This window comes from Mesoplodon densirostris, chromosome 14 (assembly GCF_025265405.1).
Source record: "Mesoplodon densirostris isolate mMesDen1 chromosome 14, mMesDen1 primary haplotype, whole genome shotgun sequence".
NCBI classification, from domain to species: domain Eukaryota; kingdom Metazoa; phylum Chordata; class Mammalia; order Artiodactyla; family Ziphiidae; genus Mesoplodon; species Mesoplodon densirostris.
In genome coordinates, this window is record NC_082674.1 from 89,618,680 (window position 1) to 89,633,515 (window position 14,836).

At 41.6% G+C, this 14,836-nt stretch overlaps 1 protein-coding gene and 1 non-coding gene across 2 annotated transcripts; one reads left to right on the forward strand and one right to left on the reverse strand.

Annotated features, from left to right (window-relative positions):
- Positions 1 to 1,794: 1,794 nt before the first annotated feature.
- POLE4 (DNA polymerase epsilon 4, accessory subunit) lies at positions 1,795 to 14,570 on the forward strand. Its single transcript, XM_060117515.1, has 4 exons — positions 1,795 to 2,054; positions 2,676 to 2,760; positions 3,434 to 3,475; positions 14,249 to 14,570. Exons 1-4 carry the CDS (start codon positions 1,845 to 1,847, stop codon positions 14,260 to 14,262), a joined length of 351 nt encoding a protein of 116 aa, XP_059973498.1. The 5' UTR covers positions 1,795 to 1,844; the 3' UTR covers positions 14,263 to 14,570.
- LOC132502246 (U6 spliceosomal RNA) lies at positions 5,043 to 5,149 on the reverse strand. Its single transcript, XR_009534440.1, has one exon. It is a non-coding gene; the product is annotated as a U6 spliceosomal RNA (small nuclear RNA).
- Positions 14,571 to 14,836: the final 266 nt, after the last annotated feature.

The window sequence follows — 14,836 nt, forward strand, 5'->3', positions numbered from 1 at the left end:
AGGGATGGTTCAGCAGAGGGAGAGAAAGACAGCAAGGGAGCAAAAGCAAGAGAGAGAAAAGAGATGCCAGAGTGATTTCCTTGAGAAGGTAAGAAGGGTTAGGAATCTAATGGACAAACGTGGAGGGGATGGCTTTGGAGCGGATCACTGACATTTCAGTCCAGTGGCAGGTGGGAAGGCAGAGCATCTGGGTGTAGGTACTGTTAGGTGTATAGGCGTAGTGATGAGAGTCGGCGGAAGCTCCATTCTCAGTGCTTCTAGTTTCTCTGTGAAATAGCAACCGATATCATCAGCAGAGAGAGCCAAGTGGATTGAGGGGAAGGTGTCAAATAATCATCTGGTGAGTAGGCAAGTGGGCAGAATGTGGTGGGATTGTTGGCTGCCTTCATTTTCACTTGAGACTGAGGACAAGACTGGTAAGACCAGTCAGTTGGTTTTTTGTTGTTGAAGTTTTTTGTTGTTCTCTCTATCCACATACAGCTGCATGGGTGTCACTGTAGTATAGGCATAAGATTTGATTTAACCTGGTGTGGTGTGCCGCTATCAGCCTATTGTCTCTTAGCTCCAGATCCATCTTCATTGCTTGCTGGTGATGTCAGAACGTTTCTTCTCAGCCAGATGATTACGATGTTAGGATGTTATGCTGTATCAGTAGAGTGCACTGGGGGACAAAAGGGGGCATTTCCTGGTCCCAGTGTGTTTTGGGAGCAGGTTTTTGTGGAGCACAGTGGCCAGCAGTGTGCAGCACCTCTCCTTAGGCATCCTTCCAAAACACCCCAGAGAAGTGAATTGCCCATGAGTCCTGCCAGCGGGCACTTCAGTGAGTCGTGGCTGGCCCTCTGCAACAAGATCTTGATCTCAGCTCTGGTGGGAGGGCGTGCTCTCCCATGTTCATTCCATCCTTGGGTTTTCTACCCCAGCCCCGGGAACATACATGCAATTCCTCTATTCTTCAGACTTTTCTTTGCCCCTTAATAGTCAATTCCCTGTTAAAGGTAGGAATTTTTATATTAAACTTTACTGTTCAAATTACTTTCCCTGCTCAAACCCTGTGCGGTTTCTTTCTCCTAATTGGACCCTAACTGATATAGATGAGGTTTTGTCACGAGAAAGAGGGAAGAATTGTTGAAAGGATGTCCATAACTTGTTTCTTTTCCCTCCTACATTTTTAAAAAATTAATTAATTTATTTTTGGCTGTGTTGGGTCTTCGTTTCTGTGCGAGGGCTTTCTCTAGTTGCGGCGAGCGGGGACCACTCTTCATCGCGGTGTGCGGGTCTCTCACTGTCGCGGCCTCTCTTGTTGCCCAGCACAAGATCCAGACGCGCAGGCTCAGTAGTTGTGGCTCACGGGCCCAGTTACTCCGCGGCATGTGTGATCTTCCCAGACCCGGGGTCGAACCCGTGTCTCCTGCATTAGCAGGCAGATTCTCAACCACTGCGCCACCTGGGAAGCCCCCTTGGGAAGCCCCCTCGGGAAGCCCCCTCGGGAAGCCCCCTCCTACATTTTTATTGCTCTTACTTTACTGTCTCTTCCAGTAGCACGTGTAAACTTGTTCAAGTTTCTCCTCTATATATTTCTATTACTGCTGTGTTTACTTTTACAATCAAATTTCTCAAAAGAGGGCTCAACTAGGCAGGATGGCGCGTGAGAGTCATCTCTGACGGCAAGACAGGACCCCAGGACCCCAGAAGCGCTGGGAGTGGCAAAAAGTCTGGCGCCCCGCCGCGTGAGGGGCGGAGTCACGCGCCCGTAGGGGGCGTGGCTTCCAGCGCGCGCTAGAAGGGGGCTGGCACCGCTTGCGTGCACACAGTCGGCGGCTGCGCGCAGCACTCTCGGGGCCCGGATGGCGGCTGTGGCGGCTGGAAACGGGGCTTTCCGGGAGGAGGAGGGCACCGGTGGGGACGCTGCGGCTCCGCAGCCCCATGCCCCGACGATTGCGCCCGGGGCTCGTCTCTCGAGGCTGCCTCTGGCGCGAGTGAAGGCCTTGGTGAAGGCGGACCCCGACGTGACGCTCGCAGGACAGGAAGCCATCTTCATTCTGGCACGAGCCGCGGTGCGGCCGGGGCACAATGGGGTGGCGGGGGTGGGTGTCTGGCGAGGGGCGGGGCTCGGGGCCTTTCCGAAGGGCGGGGCTTAGCGAGCCTTTGGGCCAGGTTTGGGGAACGCGGGGAGCCAGAAGAGGATCTGGGGCGGGGTGTGCTGAGCGCCGGGAGGTGAGAGAGGTTCTGGGGCCGGATTCTGAGGTGTGAGCATAGGAAGGGAGGACGGAGAAAGGGTCACGTAAAGTGGTTGTACTGGTTTTTCTAACATACCTACCTCTTCATGAGGGCCTGGGCACGGCTTTAATTTGCATCTCCATTCTAACACTGAACTTGTAGGACCCTCAAGCAAATGAGTGTGGTGGATCTACAAGGGAGGGAGGGACGGATGTGTCATGGGCGACTGCAGGAGGGGTGAGGGGACTAGACTTTTATGAAGTCCAGGAGAACCTTCAGCTTCCCTGAGAACCTCTCTTTCACCCCTGTCCGTTCCCCCGCCGCCAACAGAAGCACACACAAGAATTGTACTAGTATTCATCCATACAACTCTGCTTGGTTGTTTTGTTTTTTCAATTTTGGTTTGTTTATTATAACTTTTATTGTTTTTTAAATTTTTTTCCTGCTTTTCTTCACAGGAACTGTTTGTGGAAACCATTGCAAAAGATGCCTACTGTTGTGCTCAACAGGGGAAGAGGAAAACCCTTCAGAGGAGAGATTTGGGTAGAGTGTCACTGTGGTATCTTGGATCTGGGGGCAGACGAGAGGGCTGGGCGAGGTTTTCCCTTACACTGTTTAAGACGGCATCACTGTAAGATGAGCGGTGCCACAGGTCTCTTCCTTCGCTGTTTTCTCTTGGGCTGCCACAGTGCCAGAAAACCCTACCTTTTGAAAATCTGCTTTGGGTGGCTGGAGAGGTGCTGGGACAGAGAACCGAAGGAGTTTAGATGTTGCCAAAGCTAACTAGACCCCTTTATACCTTCTGCTATATGGTACCAGGCTTGCCTGTTTTTTATTCACCTAGAAAGTAGAGGTTTGATTTCTGACTCTGCTTTTTAGCTGGTAACCCTAGAACATCTGTAAGCTTTCATATACCATAATCTTGCTTTCCCTTCTGTATAGGCAACACTTCTCTGATGACTTTCAGAGTAAAGATGTTCCCCTCAGTGAGCAGTATTTAACCAGGCTTTTCTTATTTTCTTACTCTCAGAGAGACAGCTGATATGTAAGATTTGGTGGTGGAGTAGATATGGATCTCAAGATAGCAAGGGAAGAATTATATAAATGCCCTAATTTGCATAAAGCCTCATGCCCTTCACTGTGGGTTGTGCTTTTGTAAGAGGTTGATGCCCAAATGACCACAGTTAGTCAGGTGTCTCTTTACCTTGTGTTTCAGATAATGCAATAGAAGCTGTGGATGAATTTGCTTTCCTGGAAGGTGAGTTCTCTATCACGGGGTAATCATTTCCACCTGTCTTTCCCGTGCTAATGATCTGAGTTCATAAAACTGATGGCCTGGTTCTTATAAAACTGATACAAAACTTATTTTATATAAATAAAACTGATGGCCTGGTTCTTATAAAACTGATAAAAAACTTATTTTATATAAAGAAAACTGATGGCCTGGTTCTTATAAAACTGATAAAAAACTTATTTTATATAAAGAAAACTGATGGCCTGGTTCTTATAAAACTGATAAAAAACTTATTTTATATAAAGAAAACTGATGGCCTGGTTCTTATAAAACTGATAAAAAACTTATTTGATATAAATAAAACTGATGGCCTGGTTCTTATAAAACTGATACAAAACTTATTTTATATAAATAAAACTGATGGCCTGGTTCTTCCTTGTTCATGTAGGAATGATTCTTTCTCCGTATTTCCTATTAAGATAGGAAAAACAGGGCCTCCCTGGTGGCGCAAGTGGTTGAGAGTCCGCCTGCCGATGCAGGGGATACGGGTTCGTGCCCCGGTCTGGGAGGATCCCATATGCCGCGGAGCGGCTGGGCCCGTGAGCCATGGCCGCTGAGCCTGCGCGTCCGGAGCCTGTGCTCCGCAACGGGGGAGGCCACAACAGTGAGAGGCCCGCATACCGCAAAAAAAAAAAAAAAAAGATAGGAAAAACAAATTCTAATTCAAATTCCCTTGGGTAGTTAGAACTTCTTCCTGAAAACTGCTTAACCATAAAAAAATGGGAGGGACTATAAAGACCCCAGTGTAGTTAGGTGGATTCAGAAGTTTGATTCTTGCTTTGATGTCCATTCTTACATATAAATCTTACCCCTCATCATAATGCTAGAGATCAGAAATGATTGCCAACATTTAAAGGGTTGCTTCTTGTTCTTTTTTCTTCTTCAGCAGTCTGTGTAAAGTGATTATTTTGCCACAGTGAGATTCTGTTCTGGCCTGTATCTATTTGTTCTTAGGAATTTTAGATTAACTCTTGTATACTAACTAAATCTTGTCATTGAAATAGAAAATATTTGAGATACCTCATTTTAACTAACTTCTCTTAGAGCTCTCTCTCCTACTTAATTCCTAAGTCTGATCAGCTTACTATTCCCTACATATATTCTGATTGAAGAGCTTTGCGAAAGCCATGCACCTTCAGTTCATTCTCACCTTTATCACACCAGGATGTTCTCAACTACCTCCCTGGAGCCTCATTACTTTCAGAAATCTTTTCTTGAATTATTTATTTCACTATTTTTACTCCTTTGTTCTGCAGCTGTAATCAACCTAGGCCCCCGGCCCTCTTGATATATTCTTTTAAATGTCTTTTAAGATATATTCCCATGGCTAGCTTTGAGCCTAGATTATTGAGTATTCTCTTAATTTGTAGATCTTTTTTAAGTCTCTTTTCTGATTACTCATTTTTCTTAAAAATAACTTGTTAGCTGCCTACCTAAGGCAGACAATTTCTTGTGACTGACATCCTATCAGTTCCTCAATCAAAAATGTTTGGAGCCTAACTCTACCTGTTATTTTTATTTTATTTTATTTTTAAATATGGAATACTTCATGAATTTGTGTGTCATCCTTGCACAGGGACCACGCTAACCTTCCCTGTATCGTTACAATTTTAGTAAGTGTACTGCTGAAGTGAACACTCCTACCTGTTTATTTTTAATTACCATCTTTTCAAAGAGATGAGCGATGTGATCAAATTTCTATTGAAAGACATAAAACTGCCAGCCTCTGGTGCCAGGATGATAAATTGGAGGGTGTTAGGAATAGAAGTGGAGAGAACTTAGCAAGGTTTTCCACTTTAGCCTATACCATGCATAGTGCTTGGCTTGGATTTTTAATAAATGGTCATTTAATGAGTGGTGGATGTGTTCATTTTCATCTTTGGATTCAATAATCTGAGTAGTTGAATCCCTCTGCTCTATCCTACATTAGTAGATCTGAATTTTGGTCATTATAGCCCCCTTGGATTTAGTCAGTATTATATCATTTTGTACCTGGTAAAATAAATGTTCTTATGTCCTTAGATGTGTATGTTCTAAGTGAAATTTTTTTTCTTTTTAATTGAGTCAGTATATATTCCTGTTTAAAAGTGAAATAGTTACCTAACGACTTATAATGAAATGGCCCTCATCCTTTTATTATTTCTGTTTTTAGCTTTTCAGATGGTTTCTTATATTTCTGAATAATATGCTTTGTTGTTGATTTATCAACTGTAGATCTTATCTTTTGACTTCCTGCTATGATAAATGAAGGTTTGGCTAACCTATACTACCCTATTAGTCCCTTCCCTCCTTTCTGATTTTTTGTAGTTTTATCATTATTTTTAGTTCCTCTGTTACCTTTACAATTTATATAACATACTAAAATACGTATCTTTTTTGTTGACTCCTCATTTTGTAAGGTATGACTGTTCTCTTATTCCTTCCTTTCCCATTTTTAGCTCACTTCTAGCTCTCACTTTGTGTCAAGGCTGAAAACATACCTCCTTATCATAATTAGATCTTCCATGCTATATAGGTTGAGTGTAGAAGTTGAAAAACGGTATTGTGAACAGTCTTCCTCTACCCTCTCTGTCCTTTAATCCCTCATATAGGTCCCCTACCTTCAGGTAGTGGTTATTAGTCTCTTGTGTATCTTCTGGGTATTTTAATGCAAATATGTTTATATATGTGTATATATATATATTCTTTTCTAGACCTTTCCTTATGAAATGAGTATGGCATAGAATATGTATATCTTTTGTGGATACTGCCAAACATCCTGTATACTTGATTCACATTTCTATCAGCAGTGTATGACAGTTCCCAGTGTTCCTCATTCTCACCAACACTTGGTATTATCAGGGTTTGATTTTTGCCAGTCTGGTAGGAACAACATTGATGAGCGTTTTTATCATAAAAGGGTGTAGGATTTTGTTAAATGCTTTTTCTGCATCTGTTAAGATGGTCATGTAGTTTTTGTCTTTCCTTTTGTTAATGTGGTGTATCACATTGATTGATTTGTACGTATTGAACTATCCTTGCATCCCTGGAATAAATTCTACTTGATCATGGTGTATGATCCTTTTTAAATATATTGTTGGATTTGGTTTGCTAGTATTTTGTTGAGGGTGTTTGCATTTATATTCATCAGTGATAATTGGCCTGTAATTTTTTTGTTTGTAGTTTCTTTGTCTGGTTTTGGTATCAGGGTAATGGTGGTCTTACTGTAGAATGAATTTGGGAGTGTTTCATCCTCCAGGTTTTTGGAATAGTCTGAGAAGGATAGGTATTAGCTCTTCTTTATATGTTTGGTAGAATTTCTCTGTGAAGCCATCTGGTCCTGGAGTTTTGTTTGCTGGGTGTTTTTTGATTAATAGTTCAGTTTCACTACTGGTGGTCCAGCTGTTCAGATTATCTATTTCTTTCTCATTCATTCTTGGAATGTTGTCTATTTCTAGAAATGTATCCATTTCTTCTAGATTGCCCAATTTGTTGGCATATAACTGTTGGTAGTATTCTCTTATGATTTTTTTGTATCTCTTATTTTGTTTATTTGGATCCTCTTTTTTTCTTGATGAGTTGACTAAAGACTTTTCAATTTTGTTTATCTTTTCAAAAAACCAGCTCTTGGTTTCATTGATCTTTTCTATCATATTATGTTTCTCTGTTTCATTTTTTTCCTGTCTGATTTTTATTGTTACCTTTGTTCTGCTGACTTTCGGCTTTGTCCTTTTTCTTCTAATTCTTTTAGGTGGTAGGTTACGTTCTTTGAGATTTTTCTCATTTCTCGAGGTAGGCCTCTGTTGCTCCAAACTTTTCTCTTAGAACTGCTTTTGCTGCATCCCATAGATTTTGGAAAGTTGTGTTTCCATTTTTATTTGTCTTGAGGTAGTTTCTGATTTTCTCTTGGATTTCTTCAGTGACCCATTGGTTTTTTAGTAGCATATGTTTAGTCTCCGCATGTTTGTATTTTCCCCATTTTTCTTCCTGTGATTGATTTCTGGTTTCACACCATTGTGGTGGGAAAAAATGCTTGATATAATTTCTACCCTCTTAAATTTGTTGAGACTTGTTTAGTTAACTGGCATGTGATCTGTCCTGGAGAGCATTCTTTGTGCATTTGAAAAGAATGTGTATTCTGTTGTTTTGGGGTGGAATATCCTGTAGGTATCTTTTAAGTTAACTGGTCTGATATGTCATTTATGACCACAGTTTCCTTATTGACTTTGTATATGGCTTATCTGTCCACTGATGTAAGTGGGGTGTCAAAGTCCCCTACTACTATTGTATTACTCTCAATTTCTCCCTTTATGTCTGTTACTGTTTGCTTTATGTACTAGGTACTCCTATATTAGGTGCATATGTTATTGAATGTTACATCCTATCTTTGTATTGATCCCCTTATCATTATGTAATGCCCTTCTTTGTCTTTTGTTATAGACTTTGTTTTAAAGGCTATTTTGTCTGAGAGGACTATTGCTACCCCAGCTTTCTTGTCATTTCCATTTGCATGAAATATCTTTTTCCATCCCCACACTTTCAGTCTGTGTATGTCTGAAGCTTTGAGGTGGGTCTCTTGTAAGCAGCATAATAGATAGGTATTGTTTTTTCATCCAGTCAGCCACCCTATGCTTATGATTGGAGCATTTAGTCTATTGACATTTAAGATCATTATTGATAGGTACATACTTACTGCCATTTTGTTCATTGTTTTCTGGTTTTTATAGTTCTTTCCTGTTCTTCTGCTTTTAGTTTCTTCCCTTGTGCTTTGATGATTCTGTTTAGTGTTATGCTTGTGTTCCTTTCTCTCTAGTTTTTGTTTATCTGTTATAGGATTTTGATTTGTGGTTACCATGGGGTTCATATGTGTTGACCTATATATAACTACATGTTTTAAACTGGTAGTCATTTAAGTTCAAACACATTCTAAAAGATGTACATTTTTTCACTCCATTCCCCTATGTTTTATGGTTTTGATGTCATATTTTACATCTTTATGTTTATTCCTTAACTGTTATTGTAGTTATAATTGATTTTACAATTTTTTATCGTTTTTTTTTTTTTTTTTTTTTTGTGGCTGTGCTATGTGGCTTATGGGATCTTAGTTCTCTGACCAGGGACTAAACCTGGGCCCACAGCAGTGAAAGCGCTGAGTCCTAACCACTGGACCACCAAGGAATTCTCTGGTTTTTGTCTTTTAATCTTCATACTAGCTTATTTCAGAGATTGATCCACAGCCTTTTAATATATATTTGCCTATACAAGTGGGATTTTTCCTTTCCTATAGATTCTTTCTTCCTGTTGTAGCCTTTCATTTTCCACATAAAGAAGACTCTTTAACATTTCTGCTTTATTTATCTGGATATCTGTTTCCTTCTTCAGGATCAGGAAGTATTCAGCCATAATTTCATCAAATACATTTTTGATCCCTCTCTCTCTCCCTCTTCTTCTGGGACCTCTATAGTTTGAATGTTGGTATGCTTGATGTTGTCCCAGAGGTCCCTTATACTATATTCATTTTTTAATGTTTTTCTTTTTGCTGTTCTGATTGGGTGATTTCCATTATTCTATCTTCAGATCATTTTTGCATTCTTCTGTATCACCTAGTCTTCTGTTAATTCCTTCTGGGGTGTTTTTCATTTCCGTTCTGACTAGTTCTTTCATATACTTTCTAGTTCCTTGTAAAAATTTTCACTGTTCATCTGTTCTTTTCCCTAGTTCAGTTAGCATTCTTGTTACTAATGCTTTGAACTTTTTATCTGGTAAATTACTTATTTCTGTTTCATTAGTTATTTTTTCAGGGTTTTTTCCTTGTTCATTCATTTTAAAGAAATTCCTTTGTCTTCTCATTTTGCTTAACTTTCTCTGTCTCTGTGAAATTAGGTGAAACAGTTACCCATCCTGGTCTTGAAGGGGTGTGCTTGTGTGGGAGCATCACTGTATAGTCTGTGTGTGCTCAGTGGCTTTGATGGGAGAGCTGGATCTGAGGTGAACACAAGTCACATCTTACCCCAGAGTGTGCTGGCAGCTATCACCTTGGTAGAAGGTGGGGCTGGACATGGAGGGGCTGGAGCCAGAGGCAGGTGCGAGCTGGGTCTTCTCCACTCCTCAGTTACCAACACTGCCCTATCAGGAATGGTGTCAGGTCCCAGATTGCTGGAGCAGAAACCCTGAGAGTAGGGTCTGAGTTGGTTCTGTTCACTTTGAGTGTGTGCTCTTCCCCCCTCCCCACATCAGCACCTTTGCTCCGAGGGGAGCAGTGCTGGAACCAGAGGGGCCGGATTGGGCACCCAGTGGAGGCTGGTGCCTGCACTTGGATGGTCCTGGCACCAGTCAGAGCTACAGACTGCTTGTGCTGTGCTGCCCCTGTGAATGCTAGTAATGGCTGCCCTTTCCCTCTTCGGGTGCTGTGCCAGGTTTGAGCCCACTCTGTCCTCCACAGTTGTGCACTTTCCTCTGCAGTGGCAGCCTTTGCCCTAGTGGCGAACTGCTGTGGAGCAAGAGGGGCCAGAGTGGGCATTTGGCGTGGACTGGGGTACACACTGGGGTGGTCCCAGCACCAGTCAGAACCCCAGACCACTCCTGATTTGCTGCCCTGTGACCACCAGTCATGGGTTCCCTTGCTCTATTCAGATGCTGTGCCAGATCCAAGCCGGCTCCGTCCCTCACAACTGTGTGCTCTCCTCAGCTGTGGCAGCCTTTGCCCTAGTGTGGAGCTGTGCTGTGGAGTAAGGGGGGCTGGAGGGGGTGCGTGGTGTGGGCTGGGGCACGCACTGGGTGATCACAGTTTCAGTCTGCTTCCTGTGCCTTGTTTTGGGAGTAAGCAAGCGTGTGTGCGCCCTTCATGAGTGGAGTCTAGGTTTCTTACAGCCACACTGTCAGTCCCACTGGATTTCAAACCAGCTAAGAGGACTCGTCCTCCTTGTGTTGGACCCCAGAGCTGGGGTGCCCATGTTGTGATTCAAACTGCTCACTACCCAGGGAGGATCTCCAAGCCTGTCCTGACCTGACCACTTCTCTTCCCTTCCTACCTGACTCTGTGTGGATCTTTCTTACAGCTTTGGTTGTACAGGAGTTCTGCCAGTCTCCAGGTAGTTTTCAGTGAGAATTCCTCCACATGTGGATGTATTTTTGATGTGTGTGATGTGAATTATTTTAAGGCTTATATTCTTTGTCTTTAAGTGGGGCATTTAATTTAATGTAGTTAATGGTATATATGGGTTAGAAGTACCATCTTATTTTGTGCTTTCTATCTGTCTTATTTTATATTTTATTTTTTTTCCATTTTTTACCTTTTTTTGAGTATAATTTATTCAGTTTTCCCTCTATCCATTTGGAAGTTGTATACTCTTTTTTTTTGCTACGCTACCAGTTACTACATGCATCCTTAATTTATCAGAGCCTAGTGTTAGTACCTTTCCCTTTATCCTCAACAAAATGGGATCTTAGAATCCATCAGCTGAATTTACAAGTCCCTCATCCCCCACTTATGCTGGTATTGTCACCTATTTTGTGTTGTCTTTGTCAATCCACATAAGGCTGTATTATAGTATTGCTCTATTATGTAGGCAATGATATATACATTTATCCATATATTTACACTGTCTTTGGTCATCCTTCCTTTTTATATTTCTGCTCCTCCGTTTGTGATCGTTTCTTTCTTTCTGAAGTAAATCCTAAAGGGTCTGATGGTAGCAAACTCTGCTTTTCTTTTTTGGTATAAAAAAGCCTTTATTTTACTTTTTTTCTCTACCTGCTCTGGCTCACTGATTTACTTTCTTTATTGAAAGATATTTTGCTGAATATAGAATTCTAGGTGGAACTTTGTTTTAGCACCTTGAAACAATCATTCTTCTCACTTTTGAAGCAAATTTGTCCCTTTTTTCTGTCTGCTTTGAAGATTTTCTCTTTATTTTTTCTGTAGTTTCACTCATTATCTAGGTATAATTTCCTTTTATGTAGTCTGCTTAGGCTTTTTAAATCTATGGATTGATGTCTTTCATCTGTCCTGGAGAAGTCTCTTTCTCTCTCCTTTCTCTTGTTCTTTCTCCTTTCTCTCTGGGATTCACATTAAACGTATGCTAAAAGTCAGCCATCATTTTGCCTCTCCATGATGTATTCTATGTAATTTTTCTGACCTTTCAGTTTATTAATTCTCTGTTCCGTGGTACTTGTCTCCTTTAAACTTTCCTGTTGATTTATTAGTTTCAGTTCTTGTTTTTGTATATTTCATTTTCTGTGAATTCCATTTAGTTATTTTTCAAATCTATTTTGTCACTTTGTATTTGCTGCAGATGTTTTGAAGCTTGTCTTTTATTTCACTAAAGATAGTATGTACAATTGTTTATAGTCTGTGTCCAATCTAATATCCAAAGCCTTTTAAGCCTGGCTTATTTATTTGCTTTTCTGTCTATTGTTTCTGTTGGTACTGTCTCATGGTCTTTTTCTATTTGCCTAGTTATCTTGGTATATATATATATATATATTTTTTTTTTTTTTTTTTTTGCGGTACGCGGGCCTCTCACCGTTGTGGCCTCTCCCGTTGCGGAGCACAGGCTCCAGACATGCAGGCTTAGTGACCATGGCTCACACGCCTAGCCGCTCCGCAGCATGTGGGATCTTCCCGGACCGGGGCACGAACCCATGTCCTCTGCATCGGCAGGCAGACTCTCAACCACTGCGCCACAAGGGAAGCCCTATCTTGGTATATTTGTCATTGTATTAATATTTGAAAAAATTATTTGTTGGATAAGTATTTGAGGCCAGTATAATGAGACCTGTCTTCAAAGATTTTCCTTTGCTTCTGCAAGACACCTAGGGGCATGTATCAGTGCAGAGCCTCCTTTTTGAATCTAAGACTTGAGGATTCCTTGATCACTGTGGTGATATAAACTGTGATGGCAGGTCTGTGAGGGGACTGATTTAATTCTAGTTCAGCCTTACTCTGAGGGTGTAGCCTTTTGGGAATCCAGCTTTTAGAAAGGGGGCAATTATCAAACCTTTCCACTTGGGCAGAGTCTCAGATTTGACCCTTCATTTGCTCAACCAAAATCGCAAAAGTTTCTCAGCTCTCTTTTGGATTGGCTGATTCCCCTGAGGTTAAAGCAGTTTTGGAGGCTGGGTTTTCTTTGTGTTTTTGCCTTCTCTAGACTTTGGGTTTGCCTTTTCTTGAGGCCTGTTTAATGCCTGAAGGTTTTTCTTTCTAAAAATAGTTTAATCAGCTCTATCAGTTGGTATCAGCAGAAATTTGCCATTATCGGAAGCAGAGGCTATTAAAAATTTTTTGAGATATTTTTGCTTTGTTTTGTTCTTTTCTTATTTGTTCTTTTCCCTGAATTATTCTTTCAAATCTTTCCTTTTACTGGATAGGCTTTCTTCAAATGCCTTGTAATTTTTATTCTATTTTAGAATGAGGGAATAAGAAAGCTGTTTGGAACCTGTGTATGTATGTGTATGGAGGGTGGTTTTTGCCTTGCAGTTTTACTTTAGTGTGGGTAGGGGGTGGGACCAGATGTTATGTTGGGGACCTCCAAAGGCCAGAATTGCAGAAAACTTGACTGTGGGAAGCTGGAATTTTCAGAAGCTGCTCTGGTTCTCCAGATAATTCATTTAGTTCTTTAGAAGAGAGCCTGCTGATTTTTTTTCAAGTTAGATTTAGTTTAAATGCTTGTTTTCTGGTAGTGCTGCACACAGGGAGGGTTGTGAGGAGATGGGGTCAACTGTTTCTCATATAGACCCTCGAGTCGTTACCCATGTTAGCCTTGCACCTCTTTCTCTCATTTTTGGTGTCAGTCTAGATCCTCCCCATGAGTTTCCTAGTTAGATGGGTTCCCACCTCTGCTGCGCCCCACTCTGTGTTTATTGTAGGCTTATTTTCCTCTGCCCTGTTTATAAACACACTTCAGTCAGATTTCTGTCAGTCAGTTTTTTGTTTCAACCAAATCTCTTTGTTGTAGATTTATATACCTGTTGATTTATATACCTGTTAAAAGATTTTTTTCCTTTCAAGTGGAATCTTGCATGGGAGGGCATACAAACTTGAGGGTCCAGTTTCCCATCTTTTTTTTAAATTAAAAAAATATATTATTTTTGGCTGCATTGGGTCTTCATTGCTGCGTGCAGGCTTTCTCTAGTTGCGGCGAGTGGAGGCTACTCTTTGTTGTGGTGCGCAGGCTTCTCGTGGTGGCTTGTCTTGCTGTGGAGCATGGCCTCTGGCATGTGGGCTTCAGAAGTTGCAGCATGTGGGCTCAGTAGTTGTGGCTCTCAGGTTCTAGAGTGCAGGCTCAGTAGTTGTGGCACACGGGCTTATTTGCTCCGTGGCATGTGGGATCTTCCCAGACCAGGGATCGAACCCATGTCCCCTACAATGGCAGGAGGATTCTTAACCACTGCCCCACCAGGGAAGTCCCCAGTTTCCCATCTTGACCTGGAACTTTTTCAAAGATTATAAACTCTGCTTAGAGAACTTATTTTGTATCACTCACCCCTTGTTGTAGTCTCCACAGTTGCTCATTAACCAACACAATTTCTTAGCCCTTTTCCCCCCTCTAAATTGAACTCTCCAGACCCAACTGCCCAGCCTCTGTAATGACATGTTCTTCCCCAAGGATCTTTTGGATGGATATTCCTCAAAATGAGTATTTTGGTCTTAGAAGAACTGCCAGTACCAAAGCAGCTGCCACTTAACTTTGCCCAGTTTGCTACATTCATCCAGCTCTTGAGGCGCTTTGCTTTCAACATTGCTCTTTGTGTTTTTAGGTACTTTGGATTGATTGCTGAGCCTGGGCAGTTTTGTGAGCCTGTACCTGCATCCTTCAGCTAGGCCCTCTGCAGGTCTCAGCTTTGAAGAAGAGTCTTTGGAATACTGGACTTACACACTTTTCCTGTTCTGCCTTCACCTAAGCCTGGATAAGCAGAGATCTCACCTGTTAGCTTTTCTTTATAAGGTCTTCCACTACTTGTGTCTTCCATTTCTGGCCTGGATGCAGCTGCTGCTGCTTGTGGTAGAGATATCGAAAATGATTTTGTAGGTTGCTTAATAAATGATAAGGACCAAATAAAAGTTTCTGATCAGCCTCAACCTAGTGTGTTGTATAATCTTGCCTTTGCTCTTGCCTCATGACTGGAGAGCCGCCATTTCTAGCCACAGATTTTTCTGATCTTCCCTGCTAGCCATTGTAAACCCCAGTCTTTCATTTATTTGTTCATTTTTTTTTTAGCACATCAGCAGAGTGTGGCTCCAGAATTTATAGGAGGTCACTTAATGTCTTCAGAGGTCAAATAAATGTGATCCTAGATTTAAAACCAGTTAAAATATTTCAGTAGCTTTATTGAGATATAAATTCA